This window comes from Astyanax mexicanus, chromosome 4 (genome assembly GCF_023375975.1).
Source record: "Astyanax mexicanus isolate ESR-SI-001 chromosome 4, AstMex3_surface, whole genome shotgun sequence".
NCBI lineage: Eukaryota > Metazoa > Chordata > Actinopteri > Characiformes > Acestrorhamphidae > Astyanax > Astyanax mexicanus.
This window is the reverse complement of record NC_064411.1, coordinates 55,038,588-55,063,726: the sequence shown is the minus strand read 5'-3', so window position 1 is coordinate 55,063,726 and position 25,139 is coordinate 55,038,588. Positions and strand designations below refer to the sequence as shown.

General features: G+C 38.5%; 1 protein-coding gene across 3 annotated transcripts; it reads left to right on the top strand.

Moving 5' to 3' along the window:
* Window positions 1–299: 299 nt before the first annotated feature.
* On the top strand, window positions 300–24,002 carry glmna (glomulin, FKBP associated protein a). Of its 3 annotated transcripts, none has more exons than XM_049476634.1 (19): window positions 300–408; window positions 3,774–3,848; window positions 4,275–4,400; window positions 7,593–7,706; window positions 8,341–8,449; window positions 9,459–9,708; window positions 11,166–11,265; window positions 12,736–12,917; window positions 13,787–13,840; window positions 13,978–14,008; window positions 14,322–14,411; window positions 14,847–14,888; window positions 16,485–16,558; window positions 17,988–18,072; window positions 18,178–18,287; window positions 20,104–20,167; window positions 20,249–20,384; window positions 21,078–21,154; window positions 23,312–24,002. In XM_049476634.1, the coding sequence occupies exons 2-19, from the start codon at window positions 3,810–3,812 to the stop codon at window positions 23,399–23,401; spliced, it is 1,773 nt and encodes a 590-aa protein (XP_049332591.1). In that variant the 5' UTR covers window positions 300–408; window positions 3,774–3,809; the 3' UTR covers window positions 23,402–24,002. The 3 variants fall into 3 exon arrangements, with proteins under 3 accessions (XP_049332591.1, XP_022534321.1, XP_049332592.1); XM_022678600.2 differs by having other exon boundaries at window positions 303–408; window positions 3,791–3,848; XM_049476635.1 differs by lacking the exon at window positions 300–408 and having other exon boundaries at window positions 4,248–4,400.
* Window positions 24,003–25,139: the final 1,137 nt, after the last annotated feature.

The following is a 25,139-nucleotide window of genomic DNA, read 5'->3' as shown; positions in this document are numbered from 1 at the left end:
AATAAATAAATAAATGTAAAAACTCAGAAACAGGACAAATAAAAGTTAATGGATGAAAGATTTCTTTTATATATGTAAGGATAAAATGAATGTATTTATTAATTTATGTATTTATTTATATAATTGTATATTTATTGATTTATCTACAGACCACTTTATTTATTTAGGTATCTATTTATTTATGCGTATGTCTTGTGCTCCATACACTTATGCCCAAGTGTCGAGAGGCTCCCTACGTAGGGCACTTCCACTGGATTTGAGACGCTCTCATCATGACATCACAGCTCTACGGCGAGCGAGGAGGGACAGTTGTGTTGTAAACTGCGTTGCCTGTGTTGAGGAGAGGCGTGTAGCTGAGCGGCGGCTCTCAGAGCGTTTCTCAGCTTTTCCCGCAGCTTTTCCCCCGCAGTGAGTTCTGGATGATATTCTGCATTAGTGTAGATTCATTACAGCGCGGTGTAGCATTATTACTGTTTATTCCGGTTACCCATGTGCTGATCCGCGTGCTGTGTAGCGCACGAGCCCTGGATCTGCCCGCATTACAGCTCTACCAATTCTTATACGCACTTTACACCAGACTGCTGATCTCAGACCAGGGCTTATTATACTCATTTATAACCACACTGAGTCTTTTACTGCATAAATACGAGTTAAAATGTGTGTAAATTAAGTTTTAGTATTATGTAGATAATATAACTGTAGTTTTGTATTGTAGTAGCCTGTAGTTATTGTGTATTCTCCTGCAGTTCGACCCTCTTGGACTAAGCTGGTCATTAAGCTGGTCATATTGTTGTGGCCAGATTGGTCATGGTGTTGGACCCATGTGGACCAAGCTGCTCATCAAACTGGTAATATCGTTTTAGATCAAGCTGGTCATATTGTTGTGGCCAGATTGGTCATGGTGTTGGACACATATGGGCCAATCAAGTCATAATGTTTTGGCCAGGTTGGTCATTGTGTTGGACCCTCGTGGACCAAGCTGGTCATTAAGCTAGTCATATTCTTTTGGCAAAGTTGGTCATGGTGTTGGCTCATCATGGACCATGCTGGTTATCAAGTTGGTCACGTTGTTATGGTCAAGTTGGTCATGGTGTTGGACCCTTATGGATCATGCGGTCACATTGTTATGGTAAGGTTGGTCATGGTGTTGGCTCATCATGGACCATGCTGGTTATCAAGTTGGTCACGTTGTTATGGTCAAGTTGGTCATGGTGTTGGACCCTCATGGACCAAGCTGGCCATCAAGCTGGTCATATTGTTTTGGCCAGGTTGGTCATGGTGTTGGACCCTCTTGCACCAAGCTGGTCATATTGTTTTGGCCAGGTTGATCCTGGGGTTGGACCCTTGGGGACCAAGCTGGTCATATTGTTGTGGCCAGGTTGGTAATGGTGTTGGATCCTCATGGACCATGCTGCTCATTAAGATGCTCATATAGTTTTGGACCAAGCTGGTCATATTGTTTTGAAACAAGATGGTCATATTTTTTTGGCCAGGTTGGTCATGGTGTTGGATCCTCATGAACCAAGCTGGCCATCAAGCTGGTAATATTCTTTTGGCCAAGTTGGTCATGGTGTTGGACCCTCATAGACCAAGCTGGTCATATTATTGTGGCCAGTTGGACCATTGTGGAACAAGCTGGCCATCAAGCTGGTCATATTGTTATGGTCAGATTGGTCATGGTGTTGGACCCTCTTGGAACAAGCTGGTCATCAAACTGATCATATTGTTTTGGCCAGGTTGGTCATGGTGTATGGAGTGAATTTTGTGCCAAAAGTTTTACGTAAAAAAATAAAATCCACAATCAAAATTTTAAGAATCAAAAGTAAAACATGTATGTTGCAAATTCAAAAGAGAAAAAATATATATCAAATATATATATTTAAATATATTTGGTTATTTTATTATTCTTTGCACTTATTTGAAAATTATTTTAGTTTGGATTTTGCCAGTCTTTGCTTTCATTTTTGGATTTTTTTGGATTTTCTGTGGATTTTTGTGGATTTTGCTGCTAAAGACTTTTGCTTCTGGAATCTCTCCTTTGCTTCTGCTTCATTTTTTTGCTTCTGATTTTTGGCACACTTTTCACGGGTGGGCGGGGCTTAGAAGAAGGCGTTCCCCTTTAATCTCTATTGGTCACCTACCCTGAACCCTCGTCTGAGACAGAACACGCCCACCCCGCCAGCTTCAAGCGCTCTTCCAAACATGGCGGAGCGAACGGGGTTCAGCTCACAGCAGCACCAGCAGGTACTTTTCCAATTAAATTTCATACAGACGTTATGTTTAATGTTATATTTCTTTTTTAAGTAAGTGTTTAACTCTATTAAGATGCTCATGTTAGCGGGGTGTGCTAAATATCCATGCTTAAATTATACTAGTTAGTTAGTGAACACTAACCTACCTAGTCAGTGAGTTAGCTAGTTTACCTAGGTCATCTGGTCAGTGAGTTAGTGGGTTAGCTAAGCTAGTTAGGTTACCTAGTCAGTGAGTTAGCTAGTTAACCGTAATCAGCACTTACTTGGCTTTACCCTGGGGCATAATAACTAGCTTAGCTAACCCACTAGCTCACTGACTAGGTAACCTAACTAGCTTAGCTAACCCACTAACTCACTGACCAGATGACCTAGGTTAAGTAGCTAGCTAACTCACTGACCAGATGACCTAGGTTAAGTAGCTAGCTAACTCGCTGACCAGATAACCTAGGTTAACTAGCTAACTCACTGACTAGGTAACCTAACTAGCTTAGCTAACCCACTAACTCACTGACCAGATGACCTAGGTTAAGTAGCTAGCTAACTCACTGACCAGATGACCTAGGTTAAGTAGCTAGCTAACTCGCTGACCAGATAACCTAGGTTAACTAGCTAACTCACTGACTAGGTAACCTAACTAGCTTAGCTAACCCACTAACTCACTGACCAGATGACCTAGGTAAACTAGCTAACTCACTGACTAGGTAGGTTAGTGTTCAGTAACTAACTAGTATAATTTAAGCATGGATATTTAGCACACCCCGCTAACATGAGCATCTTAATAGAGTTAAACACTTACTTAAAAAAGAAATATAACATTAAACATAACGTCTGTATGAAATTTAATTGGAAAAGTACCTGCTGGTGCTGCTGTGAGCTGAACCCCGTTCGCTCCGCCATGTTTGGAAGAGCGCTTGAAGCTGGCGGGGTGGGCGTGGTCTGTCTCAGACGAGGGTTCAGGGTAGGTGACCAATAGAGATTAAAGGGGAACGCCTTCTTCTAAGCCCCGCCCACCCGTGAAAAGTGTGCCAAAAATCAGAAGCAAAAAAATGAAGCAGAAGCAAAGGAGAGATTCCAGAAGCAAAAGTCTTTAGCAGCAAAATCCACAAAAATCCACAGAAAATCCAAAAAAATCCAAAAATGAAAGCAAAGACTGGCAAAATCCAAACTAAAATAATTTTCAAATAAGTGCAAAGAATAATAAAATAACCAAGTATATTTAAATATATATATTTGATATATATTTTTTCTCTTTTGAATTTGCATTTGCATTGCATCTTTTGATTCTTAAAATTTTGATTGTGGATTTTATTTTTTTACGTAAAACTTTTGGCACAAAATTCACTCCATAATGGTGTTGGACCCATGTGGACTAAGCTGGTCATTAAGCTGGTCAAATCGTCTTGGCCAAACTGGTCATGGACTAAGCTGGTCTTATATTGCAATATTAATTAATTTATAAGTTATTTCCTCCCATCTCTTCTAAGCTGTCTGAATGTTCTGTGTTTATTTCTTTTATTTCAGGAGATCTACGTCTACAGAAGAGAAGAATGCTGTAAAATGGCTCTAGAGCAGTTCAGTGATGTCGTCCAGAGATGTGTAAGTCTGGAAATGCAGGATTTCTTGATCACAGAGTAATATAATACGATATTTCATCGTTCTTGTGCTGAATTTCATCTAAGAGCCCTTTTCTGAGAACATTGTAGATAGCATCTGTATGACCAGCTGCATTCTCCACTCCAAAAAGAGCAGAATTTTATTTTAGGCCTATTTGTTGTTGTGCAATTCATAATTTTTCCATTTTTCCTCATGAATTTATTAAAAAATGTACAGTATGTGTACAGCTGTTCATAAAGAGGCACTGAAACATGATTTGTATTTATGACTGTGGAGTGAAAGTGAATTATACTGCATTAGAAGCCTAGCAGCAAATATTAATAACACATATTGTAATTCTTAAATAATCATACACAATGTTGTTTTTAAACTCATATTTAGGACTGATGTCTCTCCTTATCTCTTCAGCAAGCCGTCCAGGATGAGAAGTTCTCTCCGGCTGATTTTGATCTGTTCCAGACTGCAGGGAAGACCTGTATCGAGCAGGGCGACAGCGCTCAGGTGCTGAGTATCATCGTCGATGAGAGAAATAAGGTAAAATAGGGGCTGTTTACGGGTTCCTCTCATTAAAGCAATGTTACACAATATGTAACATTTTATCTTAATGAAAAATCTCTTTTAAAACAATGCAGTGCTCAGCTAACTTACTGTTAACTGTTACTAACTATATTAAACCAAGTCATGTTAGTGTAAAATCCTGTATTTTTACTCTAGCGCCTCAGTCCACATGCTTCTATCACATTTTGTGATGGTTCTCGCAGCTTGTCCAGAAATGCATGTGTAAAGAGTGTTCTTTTAGATTGTCTCAAAGCGTGAGTTACATTCCTGGACTGCTTTAAGAGCCAGTTTCTGGATTTAATTTACCATCTATTCTTAAGAATAATTTGGGCCCTAAGTGTGTCTTTGGTATCATGAGGGCACAAAAAAAAATGCATCTTGCACGATTTGAAACGCACATGTACTACATGTACTAATTATTTGGTTTTATTTACATAAAATTTTATATAGAATTTGTTTATTAGAATTTTCTGAAAATGTTAAATAAATAACTATTAAATAACTATTATTTCAATTACAAATATGATTAAAAAATGACAATAATATTGTTTATCTCAATTATCTCTAGGGCAATGGATCATCCACACAAATATAGATATTGTGACAGGCCTAAATATATGCATATGCATCTGTACATCTTAATTTTGATAGATTTTTTTTTCCCTTTTTTGCAGATTGCTTCAATTAATTTAACCAAACAAGGCAAAAAAAATAAATGATATTGTACTGTTGTGTAGCAGCATGCTTATCATGGTGGTGCACTATTTAATGCACTATGTAGTGTGGTAGTTTGTGGTTTTGGACGCAGCCATCTGTGCAGCGTGTCAATGCACGCATCTGTCATGAAATAGTTGTATTTCCATTAGGGCTGTGAACGGTAAAGCATTAAAGTATGTGTTTAATTTTCAATCAGTAACACGTTATTACAACCAACGCACATCTTTTTTTTTTCTAGCGCAGTTCACTTGTGGTGAGAACGTTGTTTCTTTTTAATTGAGCTAAACTTCTGATAAGATATTAGCCAGATAATATACTACTAGGAAGAAATGATGTATCCGATGCTGCTCCACGCTGTTTACACATGCAGTAATGTGCAGCGTTCACTGCTCACAGCTGCCCTGCACGGCCCATTAAAAAAAAAACGCTTTGGTGCGTTTAGGTGTTTTTATGCCTGTGTGAAACCAAACCAAACAGAGGGAGAAACACTTTAAATAAACAAACTCATCAACTGATTCAGACCATAGAAACTTTAACACAACTACAGTTGTGAAAACGCTCTTTTATACTCAGCTAATTAATTCATCTCAATTCAATTTATCATGCATTATTTATACTAGTATTTTAGAATAAATAGAGGCCAGAAGAATGGACCAAATCCCTCATCATTCCACTGCCGAAGAAAGGCAACCCTCGTCATTGCCAGAACCACCGTACTATAAGCCTCATAAGCCATCCAAGCAAAGTTATGCTTAGAGTCATCCTGGACAGACTTACGAGCCAGGCGGAAGAGATCCTGGCCGAAGAACAAGCTGGCTTTCGCAAGGGGCGCAGTACAGTGGAACAGGTCTTCAGAAAGAGCACATCAGAAAGAGCTCTATCACAACTTCATAGACTTCAAGAAGGCATTTGATAGAGTCTGGCACGAAGGCCTCTGGCAAGTCCTTCGCGACTTCTCCATTGAGGAGGGGGTAGTCCAGATGATCCAGACACTCTACCACAATGCAAGCAGTGCTGTACTTCTCAACAGCCAAGTCGGAGAATTCTTTAGGACAACAGTAGGTGTCAGACAAGGTTGCTTACTGTCCCCAGTGCTCTTCAATCTTTACCTGGAGAATATCATGAGAGAGGCACTTGAAGGGCACCAGACATCCATTTCCATTGGTGGTAGACCTGTGTGCAACCTCTGCTTTGCAGACGATATTGACTTAATGGGAGGCAGCAACCAAGAACTCCAGTCGCTGACAGACAAACTGGCTGGCAGAGCAGGAGCATATGGCATGGAGGTGAGCACAGACAAGAGCAAAATAATGGTGAATAGCATCAACAATATATGCAGTGCCCACATTACAATGAATGGCCAACAGCTAGATGAAGTAGAAACATTCAAGTACCTGGGTTCCATACTAAGCCAAGATGGCAGATGCACAGCAGAGATAAAGATCAGGATCACAATCGCCACATCAGCCATGGCAGGCCTGAGAAAAACATGGCAGAGTAAAGAACTCAGCTTCAACACGAAATTAAAGCTCTTCAAGTCCCTGGTCCTGTCAATCTTCCTGTATGGATGCGAAAGCTGGGCTTTGACAACCGAGATGGAGAAACGCATACAAGCATTTGAAATGAAGTGCTACCGCAGGCTCCTTGGTATCTCTTGGATGGAACATAAGACCAACGAGTATGTCAGAGGTCTTGTTGCCACATTAGCTGGACCCCAAGAACCACTGCTGGCAACGGTAAAACGACGGAAGCTTCAGTGGTTTGGGCACACCAGCAGACATGACTCCTTATCGAAAACAATAATTCAAGGAACAGTCGAAGGAGGTAGGCGACGAGGCCGACCACGGAAGTGCTGGATGGACGATGTCAAGGCTTGGACTGGTCTGGACATGAACAGGCTCCTGTGTGAAGTCAAGGACAGGCAGCAGTGGAAAAGGACAACTGTGTCAGCATCTCTCATGCCTCCCTACGACCGCAGAGTGCGGTTACGGGACTGAACTGAACTGAAGTTCCATATTTGATGGTGAAAGGTTACGTCTGTGAGATGTCTTGACTGCCTTAACGTCCAGTTTTTGGATTCAATTTACCAACTATCCTTAAGAATATTGTGGGCTCTATTTTAGCGATCTATAGAGCAGCGGTCAGTTGCGTATCTTGCAGCTGAATTTAGAAAGATCTAGTGTGTCTTTGGTATCATGAGGGCACAAAAAAGGAAAGTGCGCAGATCAAAATGCACATGTACTACATGTAACACATTTAAACTTGCGTCTTAAGAAGAAAAAGTCGGATTAATCGCAGTTAATCAAAGGATATTGTTGAGGTGAATTGGATTAAAAAATTTAATCGATTGACGGCACTAATTTCCATATTTAATGGTGATACATGTAAACATATATAAAATATATATATAATTTTTTAACTGTTCTTTTCTCTTATTTCTTCTAATAACAGGATATAGTGAGATGTATGGGATGGAACCTGCTGGAGCCAATAGTGAAGGTTCTCCTGTCGAAGGAAGACCGGAATCTTCCTCACTGCCACGCCATCCTCACACACTTACTACAGGTCTGTGTTTTAGCATGTAAATATATATAAGTTAAAGTTTAGTTAGACTGGAGTTTATCTGGAGTTCTCCTGAGTCTCTGCACGGATCATCTTCATACTAGACTACATACATCTGCTGTGTTCTTACTGGAGTGTATTATTTTAGTGTGGGATTTTAGGTTTCATGGCTAAATTGGAGCAGCCTGGTGTTCAATCTTCATTAATTGCACATTGCACCAGTAAGAGCTTTAAGAGTGTGAAGCTTCAATTAGCAGGGTAAGAGCACAGTTCTGCTCTAAATATTGCAATGCACACTATAACATTATGGGAGACATAGCAGAGTTCAAAAGAGGACAAATTGTTGGTGCACGTCTTGCTGGAGCATCTGTGACCAAGACAGCAAGTCTTTGTGATGCATAAAGAGCCACGGTATCCAGGGTAATGTCAGCATACCACCAAGAAGGACCAACCACATCCAACAGGATTAACTGTGGACGCTGTAAGAGGAAGCTGTCTGAAAGGGATGTTCAGGTGCTAACCCGGATTGTATCCAAAAAAACATAAAACCACGGCTGAACAAATCACGACAGAATTCCTCAAATGTGCACCTCAATCTCCTGTGATGTGATGTGATGTGATAATTTTGTATTTTTAGACCTGCAGTCCTAAAGAGCTGCTGGTGGGTCTGCTGGAGCAGGTGGAGGAAGCCGACTCCGATACCATTCCTGAGGCCATAATCCTCCTGCTGAAGCCTCTGCAGACAGGTGATCATCATCCACTTCTGATATAGGGGCAACATATATAATTGTCTAGAAGTACTGCCAATTTAAAAACAAATTAGGCTATGTTCACATTACCAGGCAGAAGTGACTCGAATCTGATTTCTTAGCTTATTGTGGCTCAGATCTGATTTTTTTTGTGGCTGTGTGAACACTTTCATGTGTGGTCCTAAATCGGATAGGTATTCGATCCACGGACATGCACAATGAGTGTGAACCGTCAAATCTGAATGCATACGTCTTTTAGCTTTTACACATTAGCATTAGCATTAGCGCTATGTGCTTTTCTCTCATACCCACATTGCATCTCTTGGTGCAGCAGCTGGTGCAGTTATAGCTGCAAAAAAAAAACAGCAAAAGCAAACTACCTGGTATTTTTTCACCTCCTGGACCTGAGCATGAACTTCAGAGCAGCTGTTTACTGTTTCTCCACTCCAGCAAAAGATGCTCCACATATGAGCTGCTAACTCATCCATTTCCCTTTATAAAGCTACGAGTCTCTCCTAATATGAGGGTTTTTGTTGTTGGTGAAGAAGGAGACGTTTATACACGTATCAGCCAATCAGCTTTCTGCTTGTGTGGAGAGCGGTTGAGATTCAGCTTTCTAGTGGCAAATCCCCCTTGCTGTGGAGATCTGCGCAGGCGCAGCAGCCATAAAAAGCTGAAAAATCATGTCTTTGAACGTTATTAAGCCAAAAGTTACAAAGTGTTCATGAGGTTTTGATCAGATTTCATCAGTTATGTAAAAAAAATGTCGTTTAAATGGTAACTAGACCTTCAGATTAGGGTATTTTAAAGCATTTTTAATAAAAGAAACGACTGTGTTCTACCATCGTATCTGTATGGTTGTATTGGAATGACCACAACACTGTTGTCAGTGTGTTCAACCTCATTCACAAGATATCACCTCACCACGTACACATTTGTGGGTGTTCCCAAGCTTTCTACCCCCTTGTGGCGTAGTTGATGATTAACCCCTGTGCCCGCTGTGCAGTGCTGCTGAAGCTGGGGGTGAGGAAGGCCTCGTCGGTGGGCATGGCTCTCTCCACGCTGTTGGCGCAGGTGGCACAGCTGCCGGTGCCGCTCAGTAAAGAGCAGGAGGAGGACGACGTGTTCGGACTGTGCCGCTGCTGCACCGAGCTCCTCCTCTTCATCAGGCCCTTCGTGGAGGAGGTGAAGGAGAACCTCAACAACAACCGAGGCTTCTCCAGAAACGACGAGCTCCGAGGAGAGATCCTCAAATTGTAGGTTCCTCATGTTCTAATCATGACTCAGAAAAAATACACTGCCAATTCATAGCGGATTACAATAATTCTGTTACAAGATCAGACTGTAAATCGTTCCATAATTATATTGTCAGACTATAAATACTGTATGCACTGTAGATTCATACTGGATTACAATAGTTCTGTTATAAGTGTCCAACTGTAAAACTGTGTTAATTTGATACTGGATCAAAATCCAAATACACTATAGATTCATACTGGATTAACAGTGCTTTACAGTTATTACTGTCAGCCTATAAATACTATACACACTATAGATTCATACTGGATTAACAGTGCTTTACAGTTATTACTGTCAGCCTATAAATACTATACACACTATAGATTCATACTGGATTATCAGTGCTTTACAGTTATTACTGTCAGCCTATAAATACTATACACACTATAGATTCATACTGGATTAACAGTGCTTTACAGTTATTACTGTCAGCCTATAAATACTATACACACTATAGATTCATACTGGATTAACAGTGCTTTACAGTTATTACTGTCAGCCTATAAATACTATACACACTATAGATTCATACTGGATTAACAGTGCTTTACAGTTATTACTGTCAGCCTATAAATACTATACACACTATAGATTCATACTGGATTAACAGTGCTTTACAGTTATTACTGTCAGCCTATAAATACTATACACACTATAGATTCATACTGGATTATCAGTGCTTTACAGTTATTACTGTCAGCCTATAAATACTATACACACTATAGATTCATACTGGATTAACAGTGCTTTACAGTTATTACTGTCAGCCTATAAATACTATACACACTATAGATTCATACTGGATTAACAGTGCTTTACAGTTATTACTGTCAGCCTATAAATACTATACACACTATAGATTCATACTGGATTAACAGTGCTTTACAGTTATTACTGTCAGCCTATAAATACTATACACACTATAGATTCATACTGGATTATCAGTGCTTTACAGTTATTACTGTCAGCCTATAAATACTATACACACTATAGATTCATACTGGATTAACAGTGCTTTACAGTTATTACTGTCAGCCTATAAATACTATACACACTATAGATTCATACTGGATTATAGTAGTTCTGTAATTACGATCCAACTGTAAAACCTATTAATGAATTTATAGTGGATCAAAATCCACATTTATGACTAGCAGACTGTAAAAACAAATACAATGTAGATTCATACTGGATTAACATGGCTCTAAAGTTATTAGTCAGCTGTAAATACTGTACGAACTATAGATTCATACTGGATTACAAAGTTCTATTATTAGTATCAGACTGTAAAACTCTACACAATGTTTCCACAGTATTTCCCTCAGAAATAACTAAAACGAGTGTATAATTAAAGTATAGTAGTGAATGGATTGAAATGGTGTATCGTGTATTCATCATGTGCTGTGTTCTGCAGTTGTATGAAGAGTCTGAGCGAGCCTCTGCTGGAGGTTCAGCTGAAGGACCCGGACGCTCTGGAGAAGTCCCCGCTCCGAGACTTCGCCTCCGAGATCCTGGTACATAAACCTGCTTCTGTTCAGAGTCCTACAATCACTTTTCCTCAGATCTACGTTTTTTTATTCTCCTTATGTGTGACTCAGTGTTCTCCTGAAACTCGAACTGAATCCAGACGCTAAGCTGCTGCTGTTTATAGCCGAGCAGAACCGTGAGTCACACTGTGTCAAAAACCACACAAACCAGTTTATTATAGGATACTGGAGACCTCCGGATGGGTTGAGGGGAGTGTGGGATGGTTTAGAGAGGAAGACGTTTCCATTACATGCTCACCACATTAGCCTTAGATTAGATGTTCTGGGGAAAACATACTGTATAATCCCCTGAGAACCCTGGATTTTACAGCCGTTATCTGGAAAAATATATACTATATATGTGAATGCAAGTGTCCCTATCAGTGCAAACGATATGTTGAGTCAGAAATTTTTGCGATAAACAATATTAGTCATTTTATGATCATTAAAACCTACTAATACAATGATAACATGCCGTATTTTTTGCACTATGAGGCACATTATGTGACACTAGTAAGGAACAGGGGTGTCGCCATGTTTCCCTTCTAATTTAGCAGGTCTAAATTTTTTCTTTTAAAGTTAAACGAGTGCTGGATGTTAATCTACACAGATTTCTCTCCTCAAAAAAAAAACCCTGTTTATTTGGGTGAGTAAAGTGCTTCCATTTATTTATTATTAAATTTCTCCAGCACTAAGGCTGGAGCATTAGCATTAGCAGCAATGCTAATGCTCCAGCCTTAGCCACTAATTTTCTGGTAAGCCAGGGCGATATCAGCTAGCGGTTTGTCCCACGTAGCCTGTTTTAACTTGGAAATGCGAAGACTACATTCCGATATAATCACCTCTGAACAGTGAAAGAGAGAACGCTTAGCACGGTTAGTGGCTAATGCTAATGCTGCTCCAGCAGTGCTAGCTGGGGTTGACAGCAGGCTAAAGGCCAATAACATTCACCTCTTAACAGTGAAAGAGCTAGCGCTTAGCATGCTTAGCATGGTTAGCGGCTGATGCTAATGCTAGTTCAGCAGTGCCAGCAAGGGTTAGCGTATAATCACCCATTAAACATCAAAAGAATAAGAGCTATGTTTTAGTGATCTGAAGGTGATGCGTCAACCGTGTACAGTGCAGCTTGATTTAGGGCATGTCAGCGTGTCTTTGCTTTCGTAACGACAGGAAAAGTACACCTTGCGCTGCTTATATTGAGGAAACCACACGTACTAATTCTTTTGAATAATCATGGGCGTGGTTAAATTTGGGCAGAACGTGAAATAAACCAATCAGCGTGTCACCTGCTCATCGTTCCCTTTAAGAGTCAGGAGTGCGCTAAATGTAGTAGTGGATTGCAGCTAAATATAAGCATATAAAGGATATCATCATGTAGATTTTTGCCATATTGTCCCGCCCTGCTTTAAATCTTAACATTCTATTTTGTCGCTTGAACTCTGTGTTTCTTTGTTTCAGGTGATTCTCTCCAGTATCGGCGAGTCTCTGCCGGATCTGCTGTGCCACAGCGTGCTGAGGAAGCGGGAGGTTCCCGGCTTTATGGAGGAGGAAGTTCGGTATCCTAAAGAATCTCTGGCCAGTTTGGCTCATTTACTCTTCGTGAAGCACATCGCCATGGAGCGCTTTCCTGCAGTTCTGAGGTAAAGCGCTAGGGGGCGCTGTAGAGTATTTAAAATTATTACCACCTCTGTTTTTAGATGTTTTTTTTAGAGTTCAGAGATGAGTAATATCGGCCTGTATCTTTCTGCTAAACCTGGCTAGCACTACTGGAGCAGCATTAACATTAATCGGTAGAGAGTTAGCTGCTAATGCTAATGCTGCTGCACCCCGCCTTAGTGTAAATCTGGAAATCTAAGGTTACTGTAAATAAACGGAAGCACTTTACTCACCCAAATAAACAGTTTTCAGGAGATAAATCTGTGTAGATTTTTATTTATTTATTTATTTATTTAATTTATTTTTTTAAGAATTACAGTTTTGTTTACTTAGCTTAGCTTTACAGGTCTCTTCACCCAACGGCGAGACGTGCTGAATTAGAAGGAAAAAATGGCGACACCCCTGTTCCTTACTAGTGTCACGTAAAATGTTCCTTATAATCCGGTGCGCCTTATAGTGCGAGAAATACGGTACTTAAATAAATAATCTTGTTACTCTGGAGAGGGCTTTTACTTTGAAATGAAATGAGAGGAGAAGAGAAGGACCAGTAAAAGAAAAAAAAAAACTGCACTTTTTTTTTTTTTTTTTTTTTTTTTTTTTTTTTTTTTTTTAATGGACGCAACCTAGTCAGGCTAAAAGCACAGCCTTAAAACATGGTGGAGGTAGTTACATAATATAGTATAATAAAATAAAAACATAAAAACATAAAATGTATACCGTTACATTCAAAACAGTGAGATTGTGGCTTTTTTTTTATTCCCAGATTTAATAAAATGTGTTCACCTGTTAATGTGATGTAAATACGATATAAACAGAAAAGTTTAATTTATTTTTACACTTTTTTACTTTTTAGCCCAGTTTTTCTTCTTCAGTGCAACATGGAGTATATTGAGCTGTTGCTGAGCAGGTACGTTGAATTAATTACAGATTAATATGAGAATTTAGATCAGTTTTACTTTATTAAGTTCTTTAGTACTTAATTTTAGTTGTTTTTTGTTTGTTTGTTTAGCTTTAAGTAAAGTTTTTCTATTTTATCTGTTTCAGAACTGAAGAGTCTCGGGTGCAGAAAGGACTGGTTAGAACAATACTTAAAACTTTCACTGATTTACAATTAATATCCTCACGTTCACACAAAACCTTGTATCTCCTTCTTTGTTAGAATGAATCTGGCCAATAGAAATGCTCTAAATTGACTTTTACTTCCATTAAAAGTAAGGAATGTTCTGTTTCTTTTCCTATAGATTATGTGTTGGAGGTGTGTAAGGGCTGTAATGTGACTGTAATGATATATATATCATTTTTAATTTGTTTTTAAAGTAATTGATTGATTGATTATTTTGTGTGTGTGTGTGTGTGTGTGTGTAATGTTGGTTTTTGTCTCTCTGTAGGAACTGTATGAGAAGACTCTGGTCAGGGTGGAGGACGGCAGTCTACCTGTGGATCTCCTGGATCTGAAAACCTTCTTCAGTGTTCCTCAGGTGATCATATACAGTAATACACATATATATGTATATGTATGTATATATATATATATATATATATATATATATATATATATATATATATATATATATATTATTTTATTTATTTATTTTTTTATTTATTTCTATAATTATATCAGGAATATTACATCATACGCAGTAATATCGAAGACAAAAAACTTGGTTTTGTTAATAATAAATAAAATAAATAAATTTTATTTTGTCATATTACTACTATTATTATTACTATTATATATTATTATTTTATACAAAACCAGGGGTTTTGGGGTAAGGTACTGTTTACAAAATAGACACAGGTCTATGTATAGGTTATAGATTATTTTGCTTCTACTGATGTGTAAAACGAACATTAAGTTAAAACATTAACTAAATATCATCACTAAATTAATGTATTTTTGTGTTTTATTTCAGAATTTGGTGAAAGTGATGACATTATGTCCAGTTCAGAATCTGGTGAGTCTTCTTTATTTATTTATCATCTCAAACCCTTTAAATAGATCAGTAAATTACATTAATTAACATTTGTAATATTATGCATATTCTACAATGACAAATGTATAAGAACACCTATAGTATATACTCCACCTACAGGAGCTTTTATAACATAAACCCTTATGCGTTAGTGTGTAGTCCAGCGGTGTCCAAACTTTTTTTTTTTTTGTGTAAACTAAGATTTTTCAAATTGATGTTTAATTTCATGATGTCTCTTAATATTAAACTCCTTAATTACGGCTCTTTTAGACTCTTTGGCCCGTTTTTCTGCGCTAGAAATGCGCACTCTCTCCGCTTTTAGACTCTTTGGCCCGTTTTTTTTGCGCTAGAAATGCGCACTCTCTCTGCTTTTAGACTCCTTGGCTTGTTTTTTTGCGCTAAAACTTTACCCTCTCCGCTTTTAGACTCTTTGGCCCGTTTTTCTGCGCTAGAAATGCGCACTCTCTCCGCTTTTAGACTCTTTGGCCCGTTTTTCTGCGCTAGAAATGCGCACCCTCTCCGCTTCTAGACTCTTTGGCCCGTTTTTCTGCGCTAAAACTTCACCCTCTCCGCTTTTAGACTTTATTGCCCCGTTTTTCTGTGCTAGAAATGTGCACTCTCTCCGCTATTAGACTCTTTTGCCCGTTTTTCTGTGCTAGAAATGTGCACTCTCTCCGCTATTAGACTCTTTTGCCCGTTTTTCTGCGCTAGAAATGCGCACTCTCTCCGCTTCTAGACTCTTTGGCCCGTTTTTCTGCACTAGAAATGCGCACTCTCTCCGCTTTTAGACTCTTTTGCCCGTTTTTCTGCGCTAGAAATGCGCACTCTCTCCGCTTTTAGACTCTTTGGCCGTTTTTCTGCGCTAGAAATGCGCACCCTCTCCACTTCTAGACTCTTTGGTCTGTTTTTCTGAGCTAGAAATGCGCACCCTCTCCGCTTTTAGACTCTTTGGCCCGTTTTTCTGCGCTAAAACTTCACCCTCTCCGCTTTTAGACTTTATTGCCCCGTTTTTCTGTGCTAGAAATGCGCACTCTCTCCGCTTCTAGACTCTTTGGCCCGTTTTTCTGCGCTAGAAATGTGCACTCTCTCCGCTTTTAGACTCTTTTGCCCGTTTTTCTGCGCTAGAAATGCGCACTCTCTCCGCTTTTAGACTCTTTGGCCGTTTTTCTGCGCTAGAAATGTGCACTCTCTCCGCTTTTAGACTCTTTGGCCCGTTTTTCTGCGCTGGAAATGCTCACTCTCTCCGCTTTTAGACTCTTTTGCCCGTTTCTGACACCTAGCGTTCAAACTTTGAACTCACATTATAAAAACCTGCTTAACAGCGGGCCAACTTTCACTCTATTTTTAAAATACCTCGCAGTCCGCTCCAAAAAAGAAAACGGGCCGCAAATGACCCGCGGGCCTTAGTTTGGACACCCCTGGTGTAGTCGGTCCCCTATTGCAGCATTGTATTGGGACACTTCCATATTCCACCGACAGGACTTTTCATGATGATTCCCTATTCTAAACCCGTATACATTACTGTAATTACTTTAGATTGAAGTTTTTGCTGATGTATATTTTTTCTTATATGAACAGAGGACTAAAGGACTGTCCGTATTCCAGCTGAGCATCGACAAATTCAACACAGAGGCCAAATACAAATTCTTCAGGTGGGTTATTCATGTTTATTTGGGTTTATTCTAATGTTATGTAAAGGTATATTGTTTTAATGTGTGTGTATGTGCAGGATTTTATTTATATATATGGTTTGTGTAACGGTTAGCAGTTAGATTTTCTGAACAAATCAAGTGTAACGTTTATTAAATAAATGTTCTGACCGTTTAAGGCTAAATGCAAAATTAGAATTAAAAATGCAAAAAACTTTTTTTTTTTTTTTTTAATGTAGTGCAGTGTACAATAAATAAGTTTTCATCCATTTTTCCCATTTTTGTTTTGCCCCTCACAATTAATATAAAACTAAATCTTTTATTTAATTTCTGATTTTTCCATTTTTGCATTTTGCAAGGATTATAACATCAGGACAAATCTGAAAATGGAGAGAAGATTCGACTTTTAATGTTTCTTAAAATTCTGTTTGCGAAAGGCTGAAATGAAAAACTAAATAATTTAAAAATTAGATTTTCAATTATTAAATGTTATTTCCTGTATACTAAATGGAAAAAAATAAATGATAAATATAAAAGAATAAATGAGAAAATTAAAGTGGTAAACGGTACACTGACTAGTTATTTATTTCAGCCTTTCGTGAAACAGAATTTTAGAAAAAATCCAAAAAGTGAATCTTTTCTTGATTTTCAGATTTTTAAATGTTTAATTTTTTTCTAAAATTACGATTGTGAGGAGTAGAGAAGGACAAACTAAATATTATAAAAAATCATTTCAAAAGGCAACTTTTAGACTCTTTTACCCCGTTTTTCTGCGCTAGAAATGCGCGCACTCTCCGCTTTTAGACTCTTTGGCCCGTTTTTCTGCGCTAAAACTTTACCCTCTCTGCTTTTAGACTCTTTTACCCCCGTTTTTCTGCGCTAGAAATGCGCACTCTCTCCGCTTTTAGACTCTTTGCCCCGTTTTTCTGCGCTAGAAATGCGCACTCTCTCCGCTTTTAGACTCTTTGGCCAGTTTTTCTGCGCTAGAAATGCGCACCCTCTCCGGTTTTAGAATCTTTGGCCCGTTTTTCTGCGCTAGAAATGCGCACTCTCTCCGCTTCTAGACTCTTTGGTCTGTTTTTCTGCGCTAGAAATGCGCACTCTCTCCGCTTTTAGACTCTTTGGCCGTTTTTCTGCGCTAGAAATGCGCACTCTCTCCACTTTTAGACTCTTTGGCCCGTTTTTCTGCGCTAGAAATGCGCACTCTCTCCGCTTCTAGACTCTTTGGTCTGTTTTTCTGCGCTAGAAATGCGCACCCTCTCCGCTTCTAGACTCTTTGGTCTGTTTTTCTGCGCTAGAAATGCGCACTCTCTCTGCTTTATTTTTTGCATTTAGCCTCAAATGGTCGGACAATTAAAGTGATAAATGTTACACTAACATATATATATATATATATATATATATATGTGTGATTTTAAACACTATATTTCAGGTGTATGTTGAGGACTAGTGAGCATGCGGGAGTGGAGGGGTACATCATCAAGAACATCAAAACCCAGATCGACTCTGCTCTGAGGGTTGGTGTGAATCATAGTTTACTCTGTAGATTAGAGTATTTTAGAGATTTCTGAAGTTGTGAATATTTATTATTTCTGTGTATTTTTCTGTGGTTATTTCTGTAGCCGGGTTATGGGAACGAGTGGTTTCTGGGTAAACATCTCCTGCCGTTACTGCACCAAGTCCTGTGCCTTCCCCAGGGACCAGAAACCGACCTACTGCACAATCTGGACAGGTTAGACTCTCAACTTCACATTTATTACAGATCATGTTTTACAATATCAGTTTCATTGTTTTTTTTTGATTGTGAATATTTTGTCTTTTAAGTTTATCTAAGGTAAATAATTAAAACTTTAATAAAACTTACCATAATTTTATAGCAGCATTAGATAAATCAGTAACACTTTACAATTAGTGTACATTAAATAACAATACTTAAAACAAAATTATTAATTATCACTAGTTGAGACATTAATCATTTTTAACATTTATAATTTTTTTCATGTACTGTCTCAATTCATTATTATTTACAACATTGCCAACCATTACAAGTGCAAAAAATACACCTTGCGCAGCTCGAAATACACATAATGCATTTAATTTTTTTATTTACAAAACTGCAGGATGTGAGAGAGAGAATGAGCATCTGTCAAATTCTCAAAAAGCAGAATGTCCATATCTACTGTATTATACTATGAACATAAATATAAATCCTTATAATGTCAGAAATAAATGACCTCTGGGTGAGGTTTTTTTTTTTTGCTGTGGTAAAGCAGATAGTGTGTGGTATTTTGCTTGGGGTGCTCAGTGTGCACGATGATTCAGACGTGATTCAGGTGGCTGACTGTTGACTGTTGTCAGGGTTTTAATCAGTCAGTGGAGCTCCTGTATTTCCTGCCGCCAAGATACAAGAAGCACACCAGATATTTACCTGAACACACTTCACTTTACCTCCAGACCACCACACCCGTCGGTGTAGATTTATTCCTAAACTATGACGCTATTTTAACTGTGCAGGAGCAAGGCGTATAAATAGACTGTTGACGGGGTTTTAAGATAGCGGTCATTGCTATCAGGGTATATAACTTCTTTGTGTTTTATGAACTAGTTTTTGTTCTACTATTAATTGTTTTGGCCTAAATTTCTTATTTTTATTTGTAGTTTTTATTACAACAAAGCAGTTTTCAGAGGTGAGATAACACTAATTAACATCATAGACAAATTTAGCCCAACTCTAATTCTATCAACAACAACGATCATTGTACAACAGCAACTACATATGAAGAAGCAGAAGTAACCGTTTAAATTGCAGCCTTATTATTTTATTATTTGAGTATTTTATTAACTTTATTATTTGCTCATTTTGATTTCATATGCATATGATGTTTGTCCTCTTGTTCTTTCTTACACAAATCAGGGGCTGGGTAAAAAAAAAAAAAAAAAAACATTTCATTTTTTTTTTTTTTTTTTACACATTATAAACTTGTGACCTATTTTTTTTTACTGTTCCATTTTTCAGCTTTTCCTTGTAGACATGCTATTTTACTTTTATTTAATTTGGTTTTATTTGTTTGTATGTTTATTATAGTATTGTTCTAACACTAAATAACTTCAGAAACTGCCAAAAATAAAACTGTATTTCAACAAACAGCTGTTTAAATAACATATTATTCTATTTATTAGTTTTCTACTTTGTTTTCTTATATTGGTTTTGTTTATTTATTTATTTATATAACCAATTCAGGGACTGGGTTTATTAAAGCTCTTTTTAATTTTAGGAAAAAAACTTTTATAAAAAAACAAAAAAGGTTATAAATATGTTCTTTAATGCTTTTTAGTTTTCCAAAAAAGTTTTTATTTCAGTAGTTGTTTATAATAAAGCATTTTACACTAGATGTTTCAGCCTATTATAATAAACACTATTTTTTCCATTTATTTAAATTTGAAGAAAAAAAAAAAAAAATCTTAATTTCAGATGAAACAGTGAACAGTGAGTCCCAGTGCTTGTGTGTGTAGTATTTTGTGGTTTTTGGTTTGTGTTTGCGCTGCAGGATCATGGAGTCGCTGAACCTGCTGCGGTATCTGCTGATCAGAGATAAGGAGTGGCAGAACGAGGTAGGGCCCCGAGAATCACAGAAGCGTCTGATCTCAGGTCTGATCTGGTGCGGGTCTGATAACCCGGCTGTGTTTCTTTAGACAGGAGTATGGAGTGAACTCTACAGGATGGAGGAGAACTTCCTGAAGCCGCTGAGGACCGGTCTGAACATGTCTAAAGCTCATTATGAAGCTGAGCTGAAGAGCGCTAAGGAGAATAAGAGGAGCAGTGGAACAGGTTCACCACTATTCACCATTATTCACCACTATCTAACCATCAGATACCTCACTACTGATCCACAACGCTCACCACACTAAACACAAATCGAGGTAGAGCAGTGCGGAGGGACGTTGAGCAATGTAGGGATTGGTTGAAGCTGATGTCTGTAAGTTTTGTGATTTAGGGGATTTAGCGCCTCTCTGGTGAGAATGGGTAATTGCACCGAACATGCGGAAGAATCATTTTAAACTGGGCGGGTGTGATGCGGTCTCCTTTCAGAGCGGATGAATCCGATTCCAGGTTATGTTCAGTCAGAGAGAAAGAGTGCTTAGCTTCATTTCTTTGTTTTTACTATGAGTGAATAGAGGAGCTACTGAGCTCTGAGTTTCCTCTTCTGAAGTCCCCAATGCTCCACCAGCCGCTCGCGTTCAGTAAAACGTGGTCACGTGACGTGACCAGAAGAAGAACTCCCGAGAAAAGAGACCTGACACCCCACTTTCTAGAATGAATATATTTAGAATATATAGGCTTAGCAGGGATGGTGGTTCCAGTACACTGGTATCATTTAAAAAAGTAAGATAGAGTGAGGAAGAGTAAGATAGAGTGAGGTATAGTGAGGTTGAGTTCAATTAATCATAATTAACAATACAGCAGATTTATTTATCAGGGTCATCTGTTTAAAATAAGCATTTTTTTCCTGTATTTCTGCAGAAGCGAAAGCTCCCACCTGTACAGTGACGGTAGGAAACGAGAGCTTACCCAACATGACTCCAGAGATGCAGCTCCAGGTAATGCTTTATGCTATATATCGCAATGCACACAACATTATGGGTGACATACCAGAGTTCAAAAGAGGACAAATTGTTGGTGCACGTCTTGCTGGAGCATCTGTGACCAAGACAGCAAGTCTTTGTGATGCATCAAGAGCCACGGTATCCAGGGTAATGTCAGCATACCACCAAGAAGAACCAACCACATCCAACAGGATTAACTGTGGATGCTGTAAGAGGAAGCTGTCTGAAAGGGATGTTCGGGTGCTAACCCGGATTGTATCCAAAAAACATAAAACCACGGCTGATCAAATCACGCAGAATTCAATGTGCACCTCAACTCTCCTGTTTCCACCAGAACTGTCCGTCACCACAATCAATTATTGTGCTCTAAAACCAGGTGTTTCAGTTTCATTATCCAACCTTTGTGTATATATATATATATATAATTGGGGGCAAACAACTATTTAGGCCAGCGTTTTGCATTTTGGCCTTATTTATTGATATTAACTGCAGTTATTTGTATTATTATTTCTATCATCAAAAGAAGCTTGTATACGAGCAAAAGAATAATGCAAGTAATAACTGCAAATAAAACATTACATTAGCATATAATAAAATTGAATTTAAGAAAAACATAAGACAAAAAAATAAAAAAAAATGTATGAAAGAGGAAGCAAATAGACATTATATAAAATGTAAAAAGAAAAGTAAAATACAACAATTAATTTTTTTAATGAATGAAAAAAAAAGTAGTGCATACTTTAGGAAAAATCTAATGTGTTTATATAATTAATATATTGTATATTTTCCTTTTGGACAGTTTTTTTTGGTTGTAGTAATACAAGTAATGAAAGCATAAGGTTTTCATTTGTATTAAAATCTACATTTTTTTTAAAAAGATTTGAGTGGTGTATAGAAGACACCAACTTGTTTAAGATTCAAGATTCAAAGAGTTTATTGTCATATGTACAGTACAGAAACGGGTTTCAGTGTACAATGAAATTCTTTCTTTGCTCTTCGCCAAGAATGCCAAATAGAAGATAGAAAAAGTGCAAAAAAAATACAATAAGGTTATAAATATTAAACTAATTGTCAAAGACATAAAAAAAATAAAAGTTACTTAAGCAAAGAAATGTATAAAAAAAGTGCAAGTGCGAAATAATGCAGTTATGGACATTAACTATATATATTAAAAAAAGATTAACAGTAAAGTGACGGCTGCAATGTAAACATGTTGAAGTAAAGTGCAGGGTTATTCCTGAGTTGTGTTCAAGAGTCTGATCGCAGGGTTATACCTGAGGTGTGTTTAGAGTCTGAAGGCAGGGTCATTCCTTAGGTGTGTTCAAGAGTCTGATGGCCGTGGGGAAGAAACTGTTCTTTAACCTGGTGGTCTTGCATTTTACACTTCTGTACCTCCGGCCTGAGGGCAGAAGTGTGAACAGTCCATGCTGGGGATGGGTGGAGTCTTTGAGGTTGGATGCAGCTCTCCTGTGGACTCTGTGGTGGTAGATGCTCTGCAGGGAGGGCAGTGGATTTAAGATCATCATAGATCATCATTACTCAGGGCTTTGCACCAAACCAAACTACAAGACCTCTACAGAACTACAGAAACCTCTTACATTCTACAACACCTGAATAGAGACTCTTTATTCCTTGTATACTCTCAACAAAATGCTTTTAGACTCTTTGGCCCGTTTTTTTGCGCTAGAAATGCGCACCCTCTCTGCTTTTAGACTCTTTGGCCCGTTTTTCTGCGCTAGAAATGCGCACCCTCTCTGCTTTTAGACTCTTTGGCCCGTTTTTCTGCTCTAGAAATGCGCACCCTCTCTGCTTTTAGACTCTTTGGCCCGTTTTTCTGCGCTAGAAGTGCGCACCCTCTCTGCTTTTAGACTCTTTGGCCCGTTTCAGACACCTAGCGTTCAAACTTTGAATCTCACATTATAAAACCTGCTGAACAGCGGGCCAACTTTCATTCTATTTCTAAAATACCTCGCGGGCCGCTCCAAAAAAGAAAACGGGCCGCAAATGGCCTGCGGGCCGTAGTTTGGACACCCCTGGTTTAAAGCTATTATGAATCCCTATCAAAGTCTGGTAGACTCACGTGATTTGCGTGAGAGGTGGGATGTCTGTGTTATGTTTGTGGTTCACCTCTAACCCCCTGTTTCTCTTCAGGTGCTGCAGTCGGCCCTCTACACCTTCGACCTGATGGAGAGCGTGCTGGCGAGGATCGAGGAGATCGCGGAGGCGAGAGGGCGGGTTTAAGCCTGGATTAAGTTTTACCACGTCTGTCAGGAAACCACTGAACCGCATCCGCCGCTGCTGCCGTCTCCGGTAGAATCCTCCCGCTGTAAAAACGGATCACTCTTAGACATCCCGACATCACGATGCACCGACAGCAGGACACTGACCAACCAATGTGAACAGACCAGCTCCTCCATCAGCCTCAGAGCGGCGGAGCGGAGGAGCCGGAGGGCTGAGCGATACGGACACAATGCTAGTACTGTGATTATATTGCCACATCTCGTCTCTTCTAATATATTATAAATATAAAGTTACAGAAATAGGAGAAACTTGATTAGTGTATCAGGAAAGGATGGGAACGTATGGAAAATACATTAAAACCAAAACAGCGTTTCTTTCTTTCATTTACTGTGTTTCTACTTTTATTTGATTGCAAATTTTTTAATTTCTTCATTTAATTTATTAATATACTGTAATATATACATCCATTCCTGCATTTCAGACCTGAAACACATTCCAAACTTCAGACATCAATATATGGTGGAATAACCCTGTTTTTTTATATTTTTTTTCATGCATCTTGGCATCATGTTCTCCTCCACCAGTCTTACACACTGCTATTGGATAACTTTATGCTGCTTTACTCCTGGTGCAGAAATTCAAGCAGTTCAGTTTGGTGGTTTGATGGCTTGTGATCATCCATCTTCCTCTTTATTATATTCCAGAGGATTTCAATTCGGTAAAAAATTTACCAGATTTCTTCAAAAGTTGCTGATTTATTTATCTTCCTTTCCTGCGGTGGTCCTGATGAGAGCCAGTTCCATCATTATAATGTTTTTGATGGTCTTTGCGCTGACCGCACTTCAGGATACTTTGAAAGTTTCTAAAAATTATTTTTCTATGATTGATTGACTGTAATTTTTTTTCTTTACTCTGTTGAGTATTTAATGTCATAATATGGATTAGAACATTACTCAAATAGGGAAAAAATGCATCATATTGCAAATAATCTGCCTCTAATCAAGCAAAATGAGAAAACTCAGAATATTTTTTGTGTTATTAAGCAAGATATAGCACGACATAAATGATTTAAATTAGCCTTGTTTTTTCACTGTGTGATGGTCTATTATCCACCACGGCACAGTGGCTTGATTTTTTAGCTCGTTTGTCTATCAGTGCTGGGGTCTTGGGTTCAAGTCCCTGTCTGGGTGTAGTTTCCATGTTCTCCATGTATTTACAAAACTCCAGTTTGCTTTTACAGTTCAGAAACATGGAGAACAGGTGAATTGGATACTCTAAATTGCCCAAAAAAATAAGATAGTCTAATATTGGCCTGTTGTGAGTGTATGTGGCTCTAGATACATATGACTCTGGCTCAGTTCCTCAGTGCTTGATGCAGTCCTCCAGCTGGACGGTGGTTTCCGGTTGAGAGAACGCTGTGTGGGATTGGCTGTTGCTTCTCACTGGTGTGTGTGTTGGTCGGTTGAATGCTAAAGTGTAACTTTAGTGATTGTGTGTAGAATGTAATTTTTAGCATCCTTGGATGCATAAAAAAGCAAAAAGGCGCTGTTATTGTTAGTGTAAGTAAGTCTGTAAATAAGTTTAACATAAGGCTTCTGTTCTGCATAGTAACCTTTTACATGGGATTTTTGCTGATCTAAGGTTTGCCAAAGTAATCCCTCAACCATATGCTTCAATCAGCTTTTACTGAATATAAGCATCATTACTAGCCTTAAATTGCTCCGTCCCAACTTTGTTT

Excerpts from the sequence above, each read along its gene's own strand:
- glmna (XM_049476634.1), top strand. The coding sequence starts at position 3,810 with ATGGCTCTAGAGCAGTTCAGTGATGTCGTCCAGAGATGT. Across the intron at positions 18,288-20,103 it reads CTACTGCACAATCTGGACAG|GATCATGGAGTCGCTGAACC; the intron begins GTTAGACTCTCA and ends TTTGCGCTGCAG. Across the intron at positions 21,155-23,311 it reads CTCCAGAGATGCAGCTCCAG|GTGCTGCAGTCGGCCCTCTA; the intron begins GTAATGCTTTAT and ends GTTTCTCTTCAG.